General features: G+C 33.5%; 2 protein-coding genes across 4 annotated transcripts; both read right to left on the bottom strand.

The window, feature by feature from the left end:
• Nucleotides 1-306: 306 nt before the first annotated feature.
• Nucleotides 307-12,904, bottom strand: LOC147411051 (2-oxoglutarate (2OG) and Fe(II)-dependent oxygenase superfamily protein). 2 transcript variants are annotated; one of them, XM_086443981.1, is made up of 4 exons: nucleotides 12,747-12,904; nucleotides 11,836-12,374; nucleotides 11,065-11,386; nucleotides 307-857 (listed from the first exon to the last, which is right to left on the bottom strand). In XM_086443981.1, exons 2-4 carry the CDS (start codon nucleotides 12,318-12,320, stop codon nucleotides 606-608), a joined length of 1,059 nt encoding a protein of 352 aa, XP_086300107.1. In that variant the 5' UTR covers nucleotides 12,321-12,374; nucleotides 12,747-12,904; the 3' UTR covers nucleotides 307-605. The 2 variants fall into 2 exon arrangements, with proteins under 2 accessions (XP_086300107.1, XP_086300116.1); XM_086443990.1 differs by having other exon boundaries at nucleotides 11,836-12,366; nucleotides 12,747-12,901.
• A 2,597-nt stretch (nucleotides 12,905-15,501) lies between these two features.
• Nucleotides 15,502-19,907, bottom strand: LOC147411050 (serine/threonine-protein kinase AGC1-5-like). Of its 2 annotated transcripts, XM_086443971.1 has the most exons (5): nucleotides 19,456-19,907; nucleotides 18,788-18,866; nucleotides 17,626-18,490; nucleotides 15,835-16,703; nucleotides 15,502-15,761 (listed from the first exon to the last, which is right to left on the bottom strand). In XM_086443971.1, exons 3-4 carry the CDS (start codon nucleotides 18,273-18,275, stop codon nucleotides 15,857-15,859), a joined length of 1,497 nt encoding a protein of 498 aa, XP_086300097.1. In that variant the 5' UTR covers nucleotides 18,276-18,490; nucleotides 18,788-18,866; nucleotides 19,456-19,907; the 3' UTR covers nucleotides 15,502-15,761; nucleotides 15,835-15,856. The 2 variants fall into 2 exon arrangements, with proteins under 2 accessions (XP_086300097.1, XP_086300088.1); XM_086443962.1 differs by lacking the exon at nucleotides 18,788-18,866 and having other exon boundaries at nucleotides 15,504-16,703; nucleotides 19,456-19,905.
• Between the last annotated feature and the right edge of the window lie 3,413 nt (nucleotides 19,908-23,320).

Genomic DNA, 23,320 nt, shown 5'->3' with positions numbered 1-23,320 from the left:
ATTCATAAAGATTGAAGAAAAGAATACAATGCCAAAGGATTTTGACATCTGCACCATGTTGACGGATTTTTTTTCCGCTCAGAACAAAATGTATCTCATAAAGGCAAAGATTGCTTGCCGTGTGGAACATATTCCCAAGTCATGATCATCTCACTTTTCTGCAAAGTAATTTTGCATCTGTCATGAATTGTGGGCATTGCAAGCAAGAATTTTACAAAGTGATGATGAAATTCCGTATTGAAAAATCCAATACTTGTGCAAAATAAAAATTATGTATCAAAATTCAATTTTTTTTAGGATTCCATGTTAATGGAGACCAAAGCTAAAGCTTGAGTTGTTTTGCAGTACCATTAAACTTTAGACAGTAAGGGATGACATCACCTCTACATAATGGAAAAACAAATACCTGGAGACCAATACATTTTCCAGCAACAATTTATGCAGATATTAACAATTTTGTTCCCAAAAAATTTTGTTCATTTTTGTAGGTTGCATCTCCAATTTTTATACAACTCCTTGGCTGAATTCCAAGATGAAGCAAATATTAAAGTTTATTCGAGTAGTTATATAATCAATTCCAACTCTTACCGCTTCCAAACACACCCTTACTGGTTAAGTAGAAGTGCATCGATATTCCTTTTGCCTCCGGGTCCCTTGGTGTACCATGATGAAACATAGTCCCCGTATGTGACTTCTCGATATCGTGCTGGAGAGCCATCCTTGCTTACCAGTTGAGAGGCCGGAAATATTTTCCTGCTTTTGGGGGGGTCGTGAAATGTGGCAACTGAGAGCCGTGCCTTATGGGCGTTAGTAACAGCTCGATGCTGAGCACTTCTGTATTGGCCATTGGTTAAAATCTGAAAATGAACAAGCCATAAGTAAGGAAAAACAAGCTGCATAATAATATGCACAAATGGAAAAAAAAAATGTAGATGCTCATATCAGGTTGCTTAAAATTTCTTTTTTTTTTTAAGCAGGGGCTATAAAGGGCCTCACCAGGGGTGGAGCCAGGATTTTCTTTTAGTGGGGGCAAACTTATAGTTAATTGGGGGGGGGGGGGGGGGCAAAAATTGGAGGAAGAGGAGGGAGTGGGGGCAACAGGGTCAAACGGGGCATGTCAGTAGTTCAAAATGCAGGGATATCTCAAATTTAAGCATAAATTCAAGGGTATCTAAAATGCCCAAAATAGTTGAGTGGGGGCAATTACCCCCAATCTCTCCTTACTAGCTCTGCCCCTGGGCCTCACCCTTTTCTTTAAAGGAGGCTAGAACCGAAGATACGTACACGTTAAGTCCTCTAACAAAACAAGCAATAAAGTTTGAGGGGGCATTAACTTCATCATCTAGGATACCAAAGGATTGAGAAGATCCTTTTTTAACCAACCAGCCGGCTCCACTGTTCGTTTCTCTCCAAACATGCCCAAAATTAGGCTCAATTAAATACCCATCAAAATTAAGAAGAAAAAAAAAGATCTTTACTAGCAGTGATAAGCCACAAATATTGGTTGTGGATTCAAACGTGGCCTTCCTTCGGTACTTTGTTTTGATAAATAAACTTAGCCTCTCTCTTGTTTGTTTATTTCTTAATTTTGATGGGTATTTATTTCTTGAATAAGTAGATATTATTTTATTAATAAAAAGAAGAAATTGAAGGAAGAACACAGTCCCCTCCCTATATAATAGAAGCTAAATCTATATGCCAACGAGCTCACTAGCACAACAGAGTTGGAATTGGCAAGATCTAATTACTAATAACAGTGGTATGCAAGAGTTGATGACTTGCATCCAATAAGCCTCATCATTGGCCTCCCCAAAATTTTAGTTGAAAATGTACACATGCAACACTATACACCCCCAAAGGCACTTCTGTTATTGACACAAAGCTAAATGCATCAGAATCCCAAACCCCAACAACCTGGAGAAATTTATGATTTTGATACATTATTTCTACACTTGTCACAGACGGTTTAAATTATTCCACCCTAGATCGAATTTGACATGGACCGGCCTGTGGCCATTAGCTACCTCCATAAGAAAATTTGAGTAGCAATTTAAATAACATATCACCCAAGGATTGAGCCAACTGCAGAAGAAGAGAAACATCGACAAACTCATAACATGGGCCCAAACTCATTGATTCTTAACTCATGCTAGGACATTATCCAGATACAACATGCTGCATCGTAACCCAAATATCATAGCAAGTATGGGGTTGGCAAGGGTTTCCTATAGAAATGATGCACTGCAAAGCTTGGTTGCAGCAAATAAGGCAAGAGTTCTTGCACCAGGCTGGACATATGGGTGACAAACATATTACAAGAAAAAAATTGATAATTTTGGCTACTTGGGCTTTCAAGCGAGGGATTTTGGTGGGGGGACAACAAGATTTTATACAAAGGACAAGAAAATGCTTGAAATATGGTAGTTATTGTGATAGAAATTTTTTTGACAGATATGCAGGTTGGTGTTACGAGGATGGTCAATTAAATTAGGATTAGTAGAGGATATAGTCAATAAATTAGTCTTAGGAGATGATATAATCAACATTATTAACACTTATGCATCCCACTTAGGATTAGAAAAGAATATTGAGAGAAGATTTGGGAAACATGGTGAGCAATTACAGATACAGAAATAATATTCATAAGAGGAGACCTAGATTATCGTATAGGAAATGAAATTGCAGAGTAAGAATCTGAACTACTAAACTTTGGGAATGGATGGATAAGGCAGACTATATGAAGTTCTGCTCACTGAACTCTGTAATGGTAAGGGATGTACCATGCATTTTTTTTTATAAGTAGGTACTATGTAGTTGGAGCTTCAGAACATGGTTTTCAGGGATTAATCAATTGCCAGAGTGGATGAGAAGCTCTTCATGGGTTGGAATTGTGGGACTAACATTTCATTTATAAAAATCATCAATCTTCAAATTCATCAGATGATCTATGGGTATTTTTCTTGAAATCACTGAGTGCATGCTGAAATTGGAAAATCTGGAAGCAGCCAAACTTAAAGTGCATTTTGGAACCTATGACATTCCTCGACGGAAAACAAAATTCCCTGTGAGGTGCGCATGAGTTAGCTGTGTGGTTGCTTGACCACATTCTAGTGGTAGGTTTGTTGGTGGGTCTAACTGTTTAGTGACAAGGAGAGGATGCCAAAGTCCTAAAAATTGTTCTGGTCAAACAGGAGATCAATATCTGCTGTCAGAAAATCAATGGTCAGAAGTGGAATGAGATGAACACTAATTTTTCTCAAGGGGAAGTGGGAGATCATGAATTGGGGTACGTCATAAGCTGGAGGAGAGAGAACAGAATGTGGAACTGTGAATTGTCCAATATCTCTGTGTGTAATTTTTGCCGCTGACTTAGACAAGCTGCAGAAATCAGACTTGCATGCAAATGATAATTCTAATTAGAATTTTGTGTGGATCCAAACAACTCATATATTCAAAAGCACACAATTGTGTACCTTTGTCACTACATCCCAAACATACCATACATCATTTCATGCAACTCAAATGTCCGTTCAAAATGGTCCATATATATCTGAATTGCGAGTGAAATTATTGTGTGTGTGATCAAAACAAGCCCCAACTCTACAATGGAAACGTATTCATTCCAAGAAAATTAAATTTATCTTGGAAGTCCACCAAACAAACTTGCATTGTAAGATAAATCACAAGTTAGAGCTTCAATGAAATTGAGGGGAAGAAAAATAATTAGGAAACATCTCAATTGATGTTAGACAATAACAAAAGTAAGCAACTATTATTTTTCATTAACGGTAAGTTTAAGTATGTTGAACAATTCTAGAAGAGCTCTTCTTTGCCTTTTGATTAACTACTGTTTGCAATTTTTTGTCCTCCATTCTATTAATGTTTCTGTAGGTGTAGGCGGACTCACTCACTTTTTTATTTGGTGGACATGGAAACACTCCTTTGCTTGGATGATAGTGGATTTTTCTATCTTACCAAATGGTTTTGTTTGGGGAGTTCTTTCAATGTCCTTAGAGATGCAAACCATGTGGTAAATGAGTTTGTATTGGGAGTTCTTTATTATTAATATAGTTGATTGTTAATTCCCCATTTTGTAGCTAGGCATCTAGTGACTGTCATCATGCTAACATAAATTTTTTGTATAAGCCTCTCTTATATGAGTTGTATACAACTAATGCGGAATGCAATTGATGATGGGAATTACTACAATTTTATTTCGCCTATGAAGAAATCTTCCTAGTCAAGGAGAATTGATGGGGACTTCAAATATTGACGAGTAGATTTTAATTTTCTATTTTAGGCTTTAATTTTATGTTTTTTGAGCTTATTTTGATGTTTTATTAGCCTATAATGTTAGTATAGGTGTTAGGGGCAATTTGATTATTTTATATTGATTTTTTAATGAGTTTTCATAAACTGAAAATTCAAGGGAAATAAAATTACGGGATTGGGACATAAATGGTATTTTTGCATTTGTTTTATTTAAGTTATTTTAAGTTTATTTACAAACATTGGATCTCCTTATTTTAGTTAGATGATTGCAATTAGATTTAAGGTTTAAAGAACATTATAAATATTTGCTTCTTGCTGTAATTTTCATGAATGATGAATAAAATTGAGATTGAAGCTTTGATATTCCCATTAATGGTGTGATGTGAGGGCATTTTGAAGTAAGTTCAATATCTCTTTTTTCTTCTAATCTTTATTTTATTTTAATTTTTTATTATTTCATTTTTCTTGATTTTCTTGAATTCTTGATTCTTGAAACCCCTTTCTTAATTATTGATTGAAACCTATATACCTTAGCCTTAATCCTTCCTTACCCTACAAACCCCATTTTGTTTTACCCTTTAATCATTTTCCATTTTCTTTAACTCTTACTTAATTCATCTCCTAAACCAAATCTAGATGAATGATATCTTCTCCAGTTACTAAAAATTCATCATTACCTATATAGACGACATTCTTGTCTTTTCTCAAAATATAGATGCCCACTGGAAGCATCTTCATATATTTAGAAAAACGATTCTAAAAAATGGACTTATTCTTTCCCAAAGAAAAATTAAATTATTTCAAACAAAAATACAACTTCAAGGATTTTCCTTAGAAAACAAATACACCTGTAAACCGTGTGATAAAATTTGTTGGCAAATGTCCTAATGAAATAACTGATAAAAAACAATTACAAAAAAATTTAGGATGCCTCAATTATGTTCTTAACTTCATAAAAAAATTTAAAAGAAGAATGTAAACTTCTCTTTGATTTTCTCAAAAAGCCAAAGAAGAGTAAAACAAAAAAGATATAAACGCAAAATCATAGTTTAACTGCTCAAAAAATCAAACAAACTGTCAAAGTTTTACTTTGTTTACATATTCAAGATCCATAATTACCAAAAATAATTCAAACACAAACCTTTGAAATAGGTTATGGAAGAATTTTGATCCAAAAAATGAATAACAAATTGTTAGATATACCACAGGAATTTGGAATCCTTGTCAACAGAATTACTCAACAATCAAAAAAGAGATTCTAGTAATTGTCTTAACAAATTTAAAACTGCAAAGGAACGTTTTAAACCAAAAATTCTTACTAAAAATTGATTGCAAATCTGCAAAAAAATGTTTAAGAACAAGATGCCAAAAACCTTACATCAAAACAAATTTTTGCCAGATGACAAGCCCTACTTGTAATTTTTGAATTTGATATAGAATTTATTCCTGGTTCTCAAAATTATCTTCCTAATTTTTTAATCAAAGAATTTCTTCAAAAGTCTCAATGAGTTCATCCAAAAGCCAAAACAAATCAAAAGGTAAGAAGAAAATCCCTATAAAAACCCAAATTTCTCATTCTCGATTTTCTCCAATTGCCCCAAAATCCGAATACATTCACAAAATCAGTCAAGCAATTTTTACCCTATCTCCAAAGCAATTCGAATCTATGACTGTATCTGAAAGTTAAAGTCAACTGTTTCCTGGAAAAAATCTCTTTAATCCTAAATAATCAAAGCTTTCTTCCAAATTCTAAGAAGTCATTTAAACCAAATCTCAAAATGCAATAATATCTCACACCTTTGATCAAGAAGGTGAGATTGCATATTCCAAATTAAAAATTCAAAAGATCATTTTATCTTTCTTACGAATAGGGAGCATCCATTTGGAGTTCCAAATACGTTAAATCTCCCAATAATCAGCAAATCCATTACACCTATTGGGATTATCAAATGAGAAAATTATCAAAAACAATCTATTAAAAAATATATTTTGCAAAAAAATAACAATTTTTTAGAATTTATCAAAAGAAACCAAAATTGACCCTTTAAGGATCGATTTTTTTATTTATTATAAAATTGAAAATATCGACCCTGAAGAGGCCAAATTTTTTTTTTATTTAAACTTATTTTTAATTCATAATTTCGACCCTTTAAAAAAAATTTATTAAATTTTTTTTTAAAAGTCAACAATTGCAGTCACTAAATTTTTTTAAAAAATAAAAAATTCCACCCTTAAAGGGCCGATTTGTTTTTTAAAGTCAACAATTACGGCCGCCAACTTTTTTTAAAATCAAAATCACATTGATCACGATTTTGATCTTGCGATTGTGATCGTGATCTTGATTAATGTGATTTTGATTTTTTTTTTTAAATTGACAGATGTAATTGTTAACTTTTAAAAATAGAAATAAATAAATTCGACCCTTTAAGGGCCGAATTTTGAATTTTAAAAAAAAAAAAATTTGGTAGCCGCAATTGTTGACTTTTAAAAAAAATTAATAAAAAAAATTATGGGCCAAAATTTTCAATTTTATAATATTAAAAAAATCCACCTTTTAAAGGCCGAAAATTTTAATTTTTTAATTTAAAAAAGAAAATTAGCCCTTAAAAAGTCGATTTTTGTTCCTTTTGACAAATTCCAAAAAATTGCTACTTTTTTGCAAAATATTTTTTTTAATAATTTCCCCTTATCAAAATGTATGGGAATTTGTTTTTCTCATACAAAATTCCAAAAGATCTCATTCTTGATTTCTTCAATTCTGTCAAAAATTCAACAATCAAATACCATATTGGTTCGATTCACAATGGTGGCAATATTTTGAAACCATTACTAATATTCTCCCAAACGGCCAAATTCCTCAATTCGAAGATTTCCTCAACAACAATAAATTTAAAGTCGAAAAAATGAACTATCAAAATATGCTCTACTTTGCTCACACCAGTTGTCCATGGATTCTCAAATGGCATTATTCGAAAGAATTGTTACATTATTTCCCTACCTTTTTCCAAAACACTTATGTAAAATGGTAGGACAAATATGATTAAAGCAAAGTGATTTCGAAATCTCCTCAAAAGAAATTATCTCCATCAGAATTTTCAAAATTGTTAAAAGTCCTAACAAAATCATACGCCCAAGTTACAGTTTCTCCTGCAGCAACTCCAGCATCATCGCCTGCAACAATTTCTCCCCAAGACTTTGCATTAGTTATCAAACAAATGCAAAAAAATTCAAACGAGCTACAATATCTCAAAGATTCAATCTCTACTAAAGGATCAATAGCTGCACAGTCCTCTTTAGATTCTCCTCAAAGCGTCTCACTTCTAATACAATATTAATACATACCATATTTAATATGTATAAATAAGTCATTATATCTCCAAAAGTCTGTAGGTAAAAAGTATGTAAGTCTGATACAGAGCACTTTCACTTCTGATACAATATTGATACATACCATATTTAATATGTATAAATAAGTCATTATATCTCCAAATGTCTGTGTGTAAAAAGTATGTAAGTCTATATAAAAAAATTGTCACATAGTCACACGATGAATAGTGTTATTATTCACTCACGCGTTAGTTACTATTCATAAATAATAACGTGTCTCTCAATTATTGATACAAATGTCTAAACATTCATGAATAGTCCGGATTTCAAAATAATTCAAATTTCTTGAAATTCAAGTCTTCCGGACCTCAAATGGGCTTCAATCCTCTCAACCCAAATCCTCTATAAATAAATGAAACCACCTCTGTGAGAGGACAAAGAGAAATAATTATTCTCTTCACCCCCTTTTGCCTTTAATACCCTTCCTTCTTCACCTACTTCTCTTTCCTCCCTCTCATCAAAAACTTGTCTTCTTCATACCATCATCATATCTCGCCAAATATTCCTCTATAAATCCTCAAATAATTTCAATTTAACAAAGATCTTGTAATTTGAGGTCTGGAAGACTCGAATTTCAAAAAAATTGAATTATTTTGAAATCCAAACTATTTATGAAGGTTTAAACGTTTGTGACAATGATTGAGAGACACGTTACTATTAATGAATAGTAACTAACGCATGAATGAACAATAGCACTATTCATCGCGAAACTTTATCACCTTTTTTTTTTTTCTGAATCCTCTATTTTTCCAAAATCAAATTCTATTTTCTTCTCTCTCCTATTGTTGTCCAAATCCTTAACCCCATCCCCAACCAAATTTCCCTAAATCTCCTAGTTTTCCAAAATCAAATTTCATTTTCTTATCTCTCCTATTGTCGTCCAAATTCTTAACCCAATCCCCATCCAAATTTTCCTAAATAGCCAATTTTGCCTAAATCAAATTTCATTTTCTTATCTCCCTGCATCGTCATCGTCATCATCATCGTCCTACATCAACAACTGGATGAAATCTTAAAGGTTTTTGTTGCTACTCTTGTTTCATGTTTCATGCCCTTCCTTTTGTAGTTTTGAACTTAAAGCATGTTCCATTGTGTTTTTGAATTACATTAACTTTTTTCTTCAAGCATTCAGCTTCATTTTATTCGGCATCTTTCAATTAACTACAACCTTATAAAGAGACAATCTAAAAGAGAGATTACCGCAAGCAAACAGAAGACAATGTAAAGGTATATGGATTTCCCCTCTTGTAGTTATATAGCTATCAATCATTTTTAAATATACATGCCCATTGTACCATGCAAATTGGCCTTGATCCCTTCTTGTTGTTTAGCTGGCATGAAAATCAAGACCAGCACTTGTTGATCTTAGCGGTTGAATCTGTGGACCTCACCCAAGAAATCTCGATCGAAAATCACCACAATCATTTCTGCAAGTCACCTAGATTTTAACTCAATTTCTGGTCAGAGGGTCCATTGATGTTGAATGGTCTAACACCCTCCCCCACCCACACACACATCTTATATGTGTACCACGTGTAAGGTTATATCCCAACAATCCTGAATCATCTTTTTAAAAATGCTTATTCTGAAACATGGAACTAAGATCCTTATCTTTAGGTCGTTGACAGGATCCGATGTCTGTGAAGAGAAAAAAACAATGGTGGGCGTCGTTCTAATCAGTTTTCGGCATTGTTCACTGTTAAGGTGGTTCCCATGGAACGTGTCTCAACATGGTACTTCATTTATTGACCTAATTTTGGTCTAAGAGACCCAGGTCTTGGTTTTCCCCTTCAATTTATTCACACACTTCTGTGTACATCCTCTGTTTTATCTATCCATAAATACGACCTACGTAAGCATACCCAAAATCCGTTCACTTGTTTAAAAAAGAAATGCATGATGGCGTGAACAATGAGCACACCCATTTAGAAAAGAAATACATGACATCGTGAACAATGAACACACCCATTCCTAATGCCATCTGTGCCTTGCTAAATGACTTGTGGATAAGCATATTGGGACCAGAAATGTACACACTAGCACATTCCCTTGCAACTTTGTTAAAGATCTAGTGAAGGTTTAAAATCGTGTCTCGAGGCAATGTTTTTGTCTGGGGAAAAATCAAGACAGTTTCGATCAAAACATTCAATGTTTCGTTCGGTCTCAACCGAAGTCGGAATTCAGAATTCTTAGTCAAAACATTCTAAAGCAGTATGAAACTTCAAACCGTGGATCTAGCTATTGAACTATGCCATGGGTTTTGTAGGTTTCTAGGGACTTTATTATGGATCTATTACTGAATTGATAGGGTGATGCATGGGGTTTTGCAGGTCATAGTCATAAGCCTAAAGAATATGCATCTATTGAGGATATTGCAAATGGGATCAAGGTATTAGCTCTAATTCTTGCTAAATTATACCTGGACTGATGTCTTGTTTACAATTTCTCTTTACGTCTTGGTTTCTAGCTCTCAAATTTTCAAATGAGTTTAGTTTCTTTGTTTTTGAGTATGTAAACTACACAAGTGTTGGACATTTGAAGAGTTGTTATTTAATAAGTTGGATAATTTTTTGTCCTCCATGTCAAATATATAACTCTTGTTTGCAATTTAATAAGTATGTAAACTACAGAAAAGGCAAAGAATAGCTCACAATCGATATCTAGACATATACGTTGAGATATTAATAAACGAAACAATTGTTTAAAGGCAGGAACATTAATGTGAACACAACAAATTCTTTAACGGACTTACTAGCCAGAGAGTCGATTCACAGTACATAGAAGGGCAGAGCTAAAGCCTATTGAAAAATGGATCATTGATAATCGGAAACAAACCATGTGAATGGATAGCAGTATGTATAACGAGAGAATATAGAAAACAAAAACACATGCAAAGAGATTGGAGTTGATATCATCTTCTCTTTTTCATTGGAGTTCATATTGTTCCTTTTTTGTCGGATAGTATTGGATTCACTAATTTTTTCAGCTGAAAGTACTATCTTTATTAAGTCTAGATCATCGTAACAGGGTTATTTATACCAAAGAACTATTACTGCAAAGGGTTAAGGTCAGGCATGTGTGATTTACACCTTGAGAATGTGTCTCAATTGACTAATTTATTACATCATTAGTTTCTTCTTCCACTTTTTTTTAGTGATTTGGTTTGGTTATTCTTCTTGAAATTTTATCCGACCACTGTCATCTCTTATTAGATTTTTGTAAGTTTTATATACATTTGGGTTATTCCTAATACTATTTTGCATATATTCCAACTAATAACAGGCACTACAATGTAACAAGGGGTCAAAACTCACACAACTTAATTTCATATATGAATTAGTGTCCAAATTGCTACCATAGGCAATTCAAATTCAAAATTACAATGAAAGAAATGATAAAAATTACCTCGGTTTGGTCGGCCAAAATTATAATGATTGCATCAGATAGCGGCTGTGCAGTCACCCATTCACCATCCTTCAGCACCTGAAGACCTCCGACATCATCTTGGATTAGAAGAGTGATCGCACCCATATCAGAGTGGTCTTGCAAGCCAAGGGTAAGGTCTGGCTGAGGGCAAGGTGGGTAATAGCTGATTGTGATATTTTGGTAAACCTCACCAATTGCATCTTCAATACATGAAGACGGTAGACCCAAACTTCTTGAGATGACACTTAGCAACTTCAAAGCGAGTGCCTTCATATGATCACTATATTCCACCATAATTCTTCTGTGTATACATTTGTAACACAAAATAGAATTGGAAATTGGTCAAAAGCCGGAGTGAATAAAATGAAGAATAATAAAAACAAGATTTTAAACATCAAATGAGGCCAAGATGACTCACCCATGAACAAGAAAGATTTTCAATTTAAATCGTTATTCATATTGACTTGTCCGAGATCCAATATGACTTCTCCGAACATTTGAGTTAATAAAATCCAGCTGTGTCAACCGTGTTTTTGTATTTTTTTTTTTTTTAAATATTCAAATAGAAATATTAACTTGTGATTGAGCATCTTTTGATCTACCTTATTTTATTTTATTTTTAAAAATTAACAAATAAACTGAATTTTGTTTTAACTGATAAATTACTAAATTTTGTAAGAGCAATCTATCTGTGTGATAATAATCTACTGTAAAGAAAGAAAAACTAAATATTGTATAAAAAAAAAAGACCTGTAATTGGGCGGAAATTCGGGCCACCGATTGGGATTCCTTCTAGAAATAGGCAAAGTATGGTGATCAAAATAATCCCTCCAATCCAAAACACTGTCTTCTTTAACTAACATTCGGCTCCCGTACCCTTCTGAAGCTGCGGAATCGGAACGACAAGAGTATTGTTGCTTCTGCGCCATTGTACACTCGTTGAAGAATCTGAGACCAACATCCCTCATGTCATCAAGTAATTGCTTTGGTACTCCATGGTTGGTCACTTGAAAAGCGCCCCAATTGCTACAAGCACACCGGATCTCCTGGACCACTTCATCGGAACACTTGGGATCGAAACCAAATAAGTTGATGACAGGGATACCAGAATCTGACGTTTCCCGATTGAAACTCGGTCGATTCTCTGGAGGCTGTATAAATTCCGATGGTACGTTTGCCACACCCGTTTGTACTAGGGTTTGTACTCGTACTGGCTCTCCGTCGTTGAATTTCATGATTCAAGAGAGAGAGATTTGAATCGTTCTTCGCACTTGATTAAGCCTGTCAACCTATACTAATCGAATCAGATATCCGAATTCCACTGATATTCAAAATGAAATTCCGAATTCGAATCCCATTATCCGTACTGAGAATATTGGATTCGAATTCGAACTCGAACTCCTGGTTTTTTCCTCAAATCATGAAACAGATTGAGAAATCCCTCATCTTCAACCCAAAAAAAAAAAAACCTTTTTTTTTTTTTGCTCAAACCTCTATATTCAAATCGTGTACGAAAATCCTTCATTTCTTTTCTTAAATTATACAAAAAAAAAAAATCAAAGATTGAAGACGTGAGAGAACAGAGTAGAAAAATCAAGAGTTTTTTACTTGAGAGTTGAGATTGAAGATCAGAGAAAGAGAAAGACAGAGAGAGGAATTACCCAGACTAACTTATCGGAGATCACCGCCGTCGAAGTTGTTTAGCTTCTTCGGAGAACTGTACTGGTATCTCCGTTGCCGGAGTTCTTGCAGAAGGAGACGAAGAGTCAGGAGGGAATTGGATGGTGGTTAGTCCGATGGAAACACTTTGTGGGTTTGTAGGTGATTTAGTACCGTTAGATCTTTATAGATCTAACGGTTAGATTTTATTGTAAAACTCATACGTAACATACCTTTTATAGAATCGAATTGTATCGGATCGGATCGGATGTATCATTATCCGAATCTATATCTTAAATTAATTTGAATAATAAAAAATTATCCAAATTCGAATCCAAAATTTAAAACTTTCGGATTTTGGATGATATCCATTTATCCAAATATGAATTTAAATTCGGATTTCAATTATCCCCTTATTTCACAATTCTTCGAACAAAGCATATTTTTAAAACTCGATTTCACGTCTCATCTCGTCCTGGCTCGATACCGAGTCGTCTCAGATGAGTTTTTCGATATGTTTGAGACGTTTAACTCAGCTCTGATACCGAGTTAACTCGGGTGATATATCTCAGTCTTGGACGAGTTTTAAAACCATGGAACAAACATGAAGGGCTTTGCTTGAATTCATATAGGGAATATATTCCATCTGACTCACCAAATGACTCGGATCAAAATAATAATCATTTGACTCGATTTAATTTATTTATTAATATATTTCGGACTCACTATCAAGCTTCTATTTTTATTTTTTTATTTTTGATATCGGGTATCGTTGTAGACAGGGTACCCAAACTCAACCTTGCCTGTGTCTAGGCTTTGCCCAATTCATAGATCACAACATTGTCCAAGGACTAGTCCCAGAGCACGTACATCACACACATCAAGTAAGTGAGGGACATTCTGGCATTAAGTGTTTATCAATCTGAAATTGTCATTGAGCCAACCCTTCGGGATTTGTTTTTAAATTGAAAATAATTAAGCTTCTATTTAATTCATATTAAATATTAAATCATTTACTCAACCAACTTTCCACTAACTAGTCATCTTTCTCAATATCAAATGACTTGAACGGGGGGAAGAGGAAAAGTGATAGAGTGGGATTTCATGGACTCCACTCCTTTGCACATCAATCTTTATACTCCACAAAAATGTAGGTACAATTTTCTTAAGAGTATTTAAAGAGACCTAGAGTCTACTATTGTGTTTTATTACTTAGAAGACTTTGACGGATTTCTCCAAATAGTCCATTAGTTTTGAGCAGTGGCTTGACAATTCACTTAGAAAAAAAATTATTTCTTAGTGATGCCTCATTATTATAGAGCCAACCACTTTTTATTTATTGTTGAGATCAACATTTTTATTATCGAGCTCACCACTTTCTATTTATTGTTTAGCTCACCAATTTTTATCGTCCGAGTTCTACATTTTTTTTATTGTCGAATTCAATCATTTTAAAATTTGGTGAACTCAATGCTGGTAAAACCCCTGCCCTTTTTCGTTTTTCAAGTTTTTCCGATTAAAATACATGGAATGATTGACTAAAAACTTAACATATCAACTTGTATATTATTGAAAAGTGGTGAACTCAACGTTGGTAAAACCCCTACCATTTTTCGTTTTTCAAGTTTTTCCGATAAAAATACATGGAATGATTGACTAAAAACTTAACATATCAACTTGTATAGATGATTTCAGACCAAAAGAACCATCCTTGATCAACTTTCATCCAAAAATGAAAGCAATTTTTTTTTTTTTGAAAAATCCTTATTTTTTAACATAAATCTTGAAAAACCCTTGAAAATGTTTTTTCTTCATTCTCAAATCCTTTCCATTGGATTAGAGTCTCCAAAACTCGAGTTGGATGGTAAAAATCCAAATTTTTTGAATGAAAATGGTGGATTCAAGTGATTAGGGCAGCTTTGACATTTTAATCATGAAAAATGTAAGGAATGGGGTTCATGGACTGATTAGAAAGAAAAGTTTTTCTAAGGGCGTGTTTAATTGCATAGAAAATAGTCAGGCAAATCCTTTTCTACTATTTGGGCACAATATGTAAATTTATTTTTGTTGCATAAAAAAAATTTTAATTTGACTTTTGTATTAATTATATAAAAAATAATGATAAAATCAATTTTTTGAGAAAGATTTGAATTATTCCCCAATTTCTTAAATTATTAGAAAACTATTATTGGCACTCTAATTTTTTTAGAGAGCTACTATTGCGCCTTACTATTTAATTATTCCATCCCAATTTTTTAAATCATTTATCACCTCTAATTAAAGATTAAAACTCAATCTTCAAATGTTACAAAGGTTTGGCTCAAATTATAATTTCAACATTATAACACTGGTTCAAACAATTTTAATAGTTGTTTACAATTATTATTTGGCTCATATAAAATCTTAAATCCAAAAAATAAATCAAATCTCACAAATAATGAGAGAATTTCTTTTGACACCCCAACTTCTCCTTTTTTCCAAGTGTAATCAATAAAATTTAGGATGCCAATAATAGCTCTCTAACTTTATTTATATAACAAATATTGATATAATTTAAAATTAATTATTCAATCTGAAATTTAGAAAAAAAAAAATGCATTGCTTTAGATAATTTTAAATTCTTTTGATAAAATAATTATTTTTTTAATAATTTAAATATTTCTTTTATAAATAAAATTATGGTTTTTTTTCTTTTGTTTTATTTCTTTTACGAATGTAATAATAATAATGAGAAAAAAGATCCCAGAACCTTGGGGGTCTACCTTTGATTTGGATTTCTAAGAAATTTTATTTAATAAATAAATGATAATATATACATAATCATGTACAGATGACAGAGTTCTTGAGCGCCGAAGCACATTAAATATAAAAATTATACAAACAAAAGATCTTCCACGGCTCATAAAAAAATCATATCGACATGGCCTTCCCATACCTGCAAAACCCAACAATTTATTTCTTCCTACCTTAGCAAAGAATCAGATCCTCCATTCCACCAAAATCTTCTTTGATGAGCCCTGCTACAACCAACAAACAAATATTAAACACTCTTCAATTCGCCAACCTACAAGAGAATGTCCCTCCGAATACCTGTATGATCATCCCATTTATTCTAAAAATATTCAAAATCGAGGCAAGAAGAATCTTGAGCATTGTTCTTATTTCCACCGCTACCATTTTCTGCCACCTTCTCTATACGAGCTGAATCCTTACTGGCAAATTGCCTAAGGTCTACGGGATCCGGTAAAAGGGGTGGCATGATGCTTCGGACTAGTGCCCAGTTTACTCCCTCAAAGAATGGATGTTGTTTTATCTCTGTAGCACCCCTTTTGTATGCAATTCGCTTTTGTGGGTCCTTCACTAGGAGGCCACGGATGAGGTCTCGTGCCACTAGGCTCACAACGGGTGCATTGGGGAACTTCAAAGGCTGATCGACCACATTGAAAAGAGTGGCACGATTGCCCGAACCCTTGAAAGGGGTTGTTCCATGCAAAAACTCATATAAGAATATACCAAATGTCCACCAATCAACTGCACTTCCATGACCCTCTCCACGTATGATCTCTGGGGCCAAGTACTCGTGGGTCCCAACAAATGACATTGATCGTGCATTCGTGGGCTCTGCCATCAGCTCTGGAAGAGCCCCACCAGTGAAGAGACCGAAATCCGATTTCGACTTGCGATTCTTCTTAGGTAGGATGCGTGGTAAAAAGGTTAATGGCTGGATACAACCTTGCACGGCATACTCATTATTAAGTATGCCACCTCCAGTGCATACATGGACAGATGATGACTTGACAAGTGTGGGATTGACAGAGCTGCGTAGAGAGAGGTCAAAGTCGGTAAGCATGATATGGCCTTCTTCCCTTACTAGCACATTTTCTGGCTTCAGATCCCTGTACACGATTCCAAGCATGTGGAGATACTCGAGCGCCAACAATATCTCCGAAGCGTAAAACCTGTCTCAGGAATAATTATAAACCCCAACAAACAGTCAATCCATGTAAATAAAACGCGTTGAAATGTATTGCAAGTTTATTTCTGAATTAAAACTAGAAACATAAAAACATTATTTTCCCTAAGTTCAACTCTAGTAGTACCTCTTCGAAAGAAATCAAGGTACTAATTTATCAAAAAAAAAAAAAAAAAGGAAATCAAGGTACTAATACAGAAAAAGTGAATCATTGCAAGTAAAACAGATAAAAGAATAGAGTTGAACAGTGAAATGGGATTTATGTTGCTGACGCCAATATTTAGGATACGTTGTCGATGATGATGAAGAGGATTATAATTAAATCAGATTTATATGTATTCAGCATGGAAAATGTTCGGCTATTTATTTCAAGAATAAGGGTTTCAGTTAGAATTGAAATCTGTATAAGTTTTATAAGTTGTTAATAAAATCATACATAATGCCAGTGCACAAAGGAGAAATGGATCATAATATAGCAAACCTTAAAAGGTCTCTAAAAGATATAGTCTCGAAATCCTTGAGGGAAGAAAGAGTGTCGAAGGCCAAAATCTTGAACCAAGTATTTTGAAAAGTATACAATACAGAAATAATGAATTTAGAGAGGGAATTGACATCAATTTCAGACACAAAATTCAATACTGAACAATGTTGATAGAGCACTCAAAAATCATCAAAATCGTACATAAGCAATGCGAATGCCAATTACCAAAATCTGAATATTGATGATGAGTGATGAAAATATTAGAGAAAAAAAAAAACTCCAAGGATAATAATAATCGTCAATCGGATTCTCAAATCCCCAACATAAGCAAACAGACATATAGAAGCAAAACGTTAAAAATACAAAATGAAAAAAATAGATTAATTAAATAACCAAATGAAAAAAAAAAAAAGGTAAAGAAATTCACCGTGCTGCTTGCTCACTGAAATACTTGTTCGGCTGCTTCTGGCGAAGAGAATGAAGATTACCACCACTGCAAAACTCCATGACCAAGCAATAGAACTTATCTGTCTCAAAGTGAGAATACAAAGTGGGCAAGAAGGGATGATCAAGAAGACCAAGAATCTCCCTTTCTGTCTCTGCTCGGAGAAGTTTGTTCTTACTAGCAAGCGAGGCCTTGTCCATCACTTTCATGGCGAAGAAGGTGTTAGTTCCTCTGAGTTCAACAAGATAGACGCTTCCAATGTCACCATAACCAAGGCGTTTCAGGAGCCGAAAGTGGTTGAGACCGATTGGGGAATTTCTAGAATTAACTAGTTGAAAGGCTTCCCACCGATCATCACCACCTGTATGGGGCTTGAGCGGTGCTGCACTGGAGATCTCTAAGCTGTCACTACGGGTACTAGCGCAACTCCCTCGGCCATGGTTGGTGATGGAGTCACAAATCTTGGCATCACTTGTAGAAATTGTGCCGATTGATGTCGTCATTACTATTGTTTCAGAATTTGTAATCGAATCACTACTATTGTTGGCAAATGGAAACTTTTCTTGATTTTCACCGGGAGTGTTAATTGCTAATACTACTTTTGGCAATTGGATCCATTCTTTTGAGTTCATATGGTGCGGTACTAGTTGAATTCATTTTACTTTTGGCAATTTGATCCATTCGACTACGTTCATATGAAAGATGACTAGAATTCATACTATTGGCCACTGGATCCATATTTTTGGTTTCACATAGGAGGAATGTTATTTGAATTAATACTTCTTTTGGCAATTATATCCATTCCTTTGGGTTCACAAGGTGCCTTTTATGATGGAATGTTGCTCATCTGCAATACAATGAATACCTTTTCTTAATAATGATGGATGGTGAATAAGCACTCGAGAAATGTAAGAATAAAAGAGAAAAATACATAAATAGATCAAATGAGTAAAACCAAACAAAAAACAATACAAAATTAAAATGTGTAGATTGCAACAAAGATTTCAAAGAAGAGCATTACGCATAAAGGAATCAATACCTCCAATTTCTTTTGATTGGCTCGACTAAATCATATAAACTAGAAAATTTTCCCATAGTAAAAAGAATGAACAATAACCTATTATTAATACAAAGAGATTGGTACCTCATACAAGTCCTGCTTCTTGATAGGCTTCGATAACATGAGGAATGCAATGCTCAGAAAAACCACTCGGGATGAATATCTATGAGATTTATATGAAAAATTAGTAATGTTGGCTCCTGATAATAAAATTTCACCATGACACATACACACGTAGATACATATATTCATAAGGGCCATATAATAAGCACGTAATTCATGAACTTGGCACATGCATGATAGTAGCAACAACCTCTGGACTGCCTTTTGCTAATAACATATACATTATCGGGTTAATCGGGACCATTTATTCAATCATTAATGATTTATGGAATTCTATTCCGATTGTTAACCCTACTATTTTTTAGTGCCTCAAGTTTCATCCTAGGATTAATGTAAGATCGGTTATCTCAGATAGTTTGATTGGTATAATTTTTTTTCTAGCCAATCAAAAGGGTTGTCCATATGGTAGGCTGAAAGCCCCACCCATCACCATTGAGCTCAAAATCACAAAATACGTTTACTCTTTAAGATATATAATTTAATTCCAAGTAACCTACATCATCAGCCCAAAACATATGAACTAACAGAAATATTTAAAACACATTCACACCAAAATGAGGGAAAAAATTTAAAAAAATAAAACAAAATATTGAAAGATATAAACAGGTATCAGGGATTTCAGGACGAACCAATAATAAACCGAAATTTGAATCAATCTGTGCCACTCTCTGAGAGTAATCTCCCTTGCATTTAGCAATCAAACATTGATTTGAACTTCTCCCATGAAAGAGAGAGAGATGGGTGGATTAGGAAAGATTAGAAGGAAAATCCCAAATGGGTTTGGACAATGAGGGTGTTCTCCTCTGAACCCATCAGCAAATTTGTGTGAATTTTTGTTTTCGATGATTTCCCATCGTATGGTTGGGAGAGACAACCGTTGGGCAGAGGAGAGAGAAGAGAATAGGAGATGAAAGGAAATAATAAAATCCATAAATAATGAGAAAAATATAGATAGATACAGAAAGAAAGAAAGAGAGGGAGAGAAGGTCAGACGAATAGAGGAAGACGTGTGGCCAGCACGTTTGGTAGTCTGACAAAAATATATGTCGACCCTCTGTCTAGTCCATGTTTAGATTGAGAGAAGCGGAAAGAAGAGAAACTCATTGAGAGAAGAGAAAAGAAAAGAAGGGAAGAGTTGAGAAATTGAGGGTCTATTTTTAACTAAAATCAGTTTCAAATCAACTTTTTGGAAGAAGCAAAAGTCTAGAGTCTGAAGGGCCTGTGTGGATACACCTCTCCATGCAAGAGCAAAAGCTCAATCACTCCCCGCAAGAGCAAAAAACCTCTCCGCGGAAGAGCAGGTCTTTGAAGCTTCTCCACAAAGAGCAAAAAACCTCTCCCCGCAAGAGCAAAAACCTCTCCACGTCAAAGCAAAAATCTATCCAAACGTTTGCTAGCTCCCCGCAAGAGCAGAAGTCGTCAAGAAGCTCTATCCAAATGCAGTGTAAAAAATTATATCCAGTAGAAGTTTATTTGTTATAGAAGTACATAAGTCAGAAATTGATATTTGTTTAACAGCTTTTTATTACTGGATTATAGTAAAATAACTAGAATATCCTTAATATTGATAATATACTTAGAATGCGTCAAAAATGATCAAAATACTTTATATATATATATATTCAATTTAAATAAATTTTATAATTTTATAATTTTATTGAAATTTTGGTAGCATCTCCTCTAAAAAATGGACATATGAAATTTTTCTGATAAAGAAAATACCTATGTGATACACAATCTAACATCCACATAAAAATGAATGATGTTTTGATAATAAAGTAGTGATGATGAATTGCTTTTGTTCTTAGTAGTAAAGATGAAGGGTATTTTGGTAGTAATCCCCTTTTGGAAGATGAAGGATATTTTGATAATCTCCTTTTATTTTTTAAGGTTAAATTTGATTGAAAATTTTATTAAAGATAAAGGGTATTTTGGTAATTATTTTTAATTTTTTAAGGTTAAGTTTGATTGGAAATTTGATTGAAAATGAAAGGTATTTTGGTAAAGATGAAGGGTATTTTAGTAATTCTCTTTTATTTTTTAAGGTTAAATTTGATTAAAGATGAAAGGTATTTTAGTAATTCCTTTTTTATTTTTTAAGGTTAAATTTGATTGGAAATTTGATTAAAGATGAAGGGTATTTTAGTAATTCTCTTTTATTTTTTAAAGTTAAGTTTGATTGAAATTTTGATTAAAGATGAAGGGTATTTTGATAATTCTCTTTTGTTTTTTAAGGTTAAGTTTAGTTAGAAATTTAATTAATGATGATGGGTATTTCGGTAAAGATAAATGGTATTTTGGTAATCTCTTTTTATTTTTTAAGGTTAAGTTTGATTGAAAATTTAATTAAAGATGAAAGGTATTTTGGTAAAGATGAAGGGTATTTTAGTAATTCTTTTTTATTTTTTAAGGTTAAATTTGATTGAAAATTTAATTAAAGATGAAGGGTAGTTTGGTAATCTCCTTTTATTTTTTAAGGTTCCGTTTGATTGAAAATTTGATTAAAGATTAAAGGTATTTTGATAAATACATTAGAGTCGTTTTACGTTTTTGACTTTTCGCAAAAGACATTTGAAGAAGCCTCTCTTGAGTGGCTTTCATTAGAAGTTACTTATGAATTTCAGTGCGAGAACAAAAAAACCCAAACGAACATCATTCATTTAGTTTTTTTGGCTTAAAAGCAAAAAAAAACGAACTTTTAAAACTCAAACGAACAGGCCCCGACTCTCCGCATGTTTGGATTGACATGAGAGAACTGGCAACAATTTTGAAATTATAACGTATTTTTAAATGGTTTCTTTCCACTTTTGGAGAGAAAGAAAATCACATTTTTTTCTTTCCTCTTCTCTCCCCACTTAGCAATCCAAACAAGATTAATGGAAATAAACTCATTTATTTTCTCTTCTCTTCTCTTCACTTCTCCCCATTTTAAAGAGTTGATATTGGCACCTCAAATTTTTCTTATTGTACATCATTATTGTATAACACACCAATTAGTAATATAGACACGTCCATTAGACCCAAGTTTGCGACTCTTCTCCATTGCTTCATGATTTGATAAAAATCCCTTCATTCTGTCCTTAAGCTTGAGATTTTATCTCGCTCAACCTTCAAACTTCAAGAATCAATAGGGTTTTGAAGAAAATATTAATTTATGGGTTTAAGGGGGTCCAACTGGGATCATGAAACGTGTGCAAATAAGTTATTTAGATATAAACCCCAAGGGGTTGGCCTAGTGGCAAGCTGAGCCTTGATAAGCTCCTTAAGAAGGGTAGGTCAAGTGTTTGAAACCCCATAAAGCTATGAATTCCTTGGGGCTACCCTTCAGGGTTCGGTTGACTTAACCAGTTTCACGTAGGACTTTATGAGGGGGGGTGCTTGTGACCGTGGAATTAGTTTCACCCAAAGGGTGGGGATACCCACGATAAGCCCACAAAAAAAAAATCATGTGGGTGCTTGCCTCCCCCCTCTCCTCCCACACACTTTGACTTGCAAAGTGTAGTTTGATACATCGCAACAATAACAATATTGTCCTCGAAAATAATAGTCATTTGATAGGCAACATTTTTCCCAGCAAAACAAACGAATGTAGAGAGATCAGATTCATCTCTTTGAGATGAAGAAGAAGAAGAAGAGGGGCGAAGATCTGGTTGCAATGAAGATAACTAAGAATAGGGTGTTGCGTTGAAAATATATAAAACGTTAACCACACCCCCATCTCCAAATGAGTTAAGCTAATTAATTGGTGTTTTATAAGTAAAAAAATTGGGGTGCCAATAGTGTCTCTCATGTTTTACAATTAACCCTAATCCTTAGAGTAAAACTAACCTTACCAACTTAGTAAGATGTCATTGAGCTCACCTTTTGCATCCAAAAATATGATCTGATGCCACAGTTATGTAGAGAACAAAATTCTAAAAACTTCGAAGAAAAAAAGTTTATTTTTCGCAATTAAATCTTAATTTTAAATTTGAGAATTCAATCGTCATCCATTTTCAAAACCTTTGACCAAGTAATTATTTTTTCAGATTTGAGTTTTTCCATGAAATCTAAAGGGTTGTAGTGTTAAATTGCCAATTTAGTAATCCATATGACCTCAACAACCCTTAGTAAGATTTGAAATCTTACTAAACTAGTACGGAAAGTATTTCTCTAAGCCTTATCAAAGTAATACACATAACTTTGTTGAGTTTGATATGTAACTTTTTTCCCTTAATTTTTTTTTTAATTAAGGGTCATATATTTGTTAATTTCGAGTTTCAGTTTAGTCAAGATTAGTTTTTAGGTTTATTTTAATTATTGATTTTTTTTTTCTCTTGCTTAAAGCAAGTTTCTACTTAATTTTAAATTTTGGAGTTTTGAACGTGCTTTCCTTATTCTCTAGTTTTGTTTCAATTTTCTTCAATTTCCAAAAAAAAAAAAAAAAAAACATTGGAGTTTTAAACTTGCTTTTCTTATTCTCTGGTTTTGTTTCAATTTTTATTTTCCTCAATT

This window comes from Akebia trifoliata, chromosome 1 (assembly GCF_017979445.1).
Source record: "Akebia trifoliata isolate Shusen 1 chromosome 1, ASM1797944v1, whole genome shotgun sequence".
NCBI classification, from domain to species: Eukaryota; Viridiplantae; Streptophyta; class Magnoliopsida; order Ranunculales; family Lardizabalaceae; genus Akebia; species Akebia trifoliata.
Note: the sequence above shows the minus strand (reverse complement) of the source record. Positions and strands in the feature narration are given on the sequence as shown.

Bases quoted from the DNA above. Each gene is read 5' to 3' on its own strand.
- LOC147411051 (XM_086443981.1), bottom strand. From the start codon at position 12,320: ATGAAATTCAACGACGGAGAGCCAGTACGAGTACAAACCCTAGTACAA. The intron at 11,387-11,835 runs GTCTTTTTTTTT...ATGTATACACAG, and splicing joins GAATTTCCGCCCAATTACAG to AAGAATTATGGTGGAATATA. The intron at 858-11,064 runs GTAATTTTTATC...GTTCATTTTCAG, and splicing joins TTTTGGCCGACCAAACCGAG to ATTTTAACCAATGGCCAATA.
- LOC147411050 (XM_086443971.1), bottom strand. From the start codon at position 18,275: ATGAACTCAAAAGAATGGATCCAATTGCCAAAAGTAGTATTAGCAATT. The intron at 16,704-17,625 runs GTGAATTTCTTT...TTCCTGAGACAG, and splicing joins TTCAGTGAGCAAGCAGCACG to GTTTTACGCTTCGGAGATAT.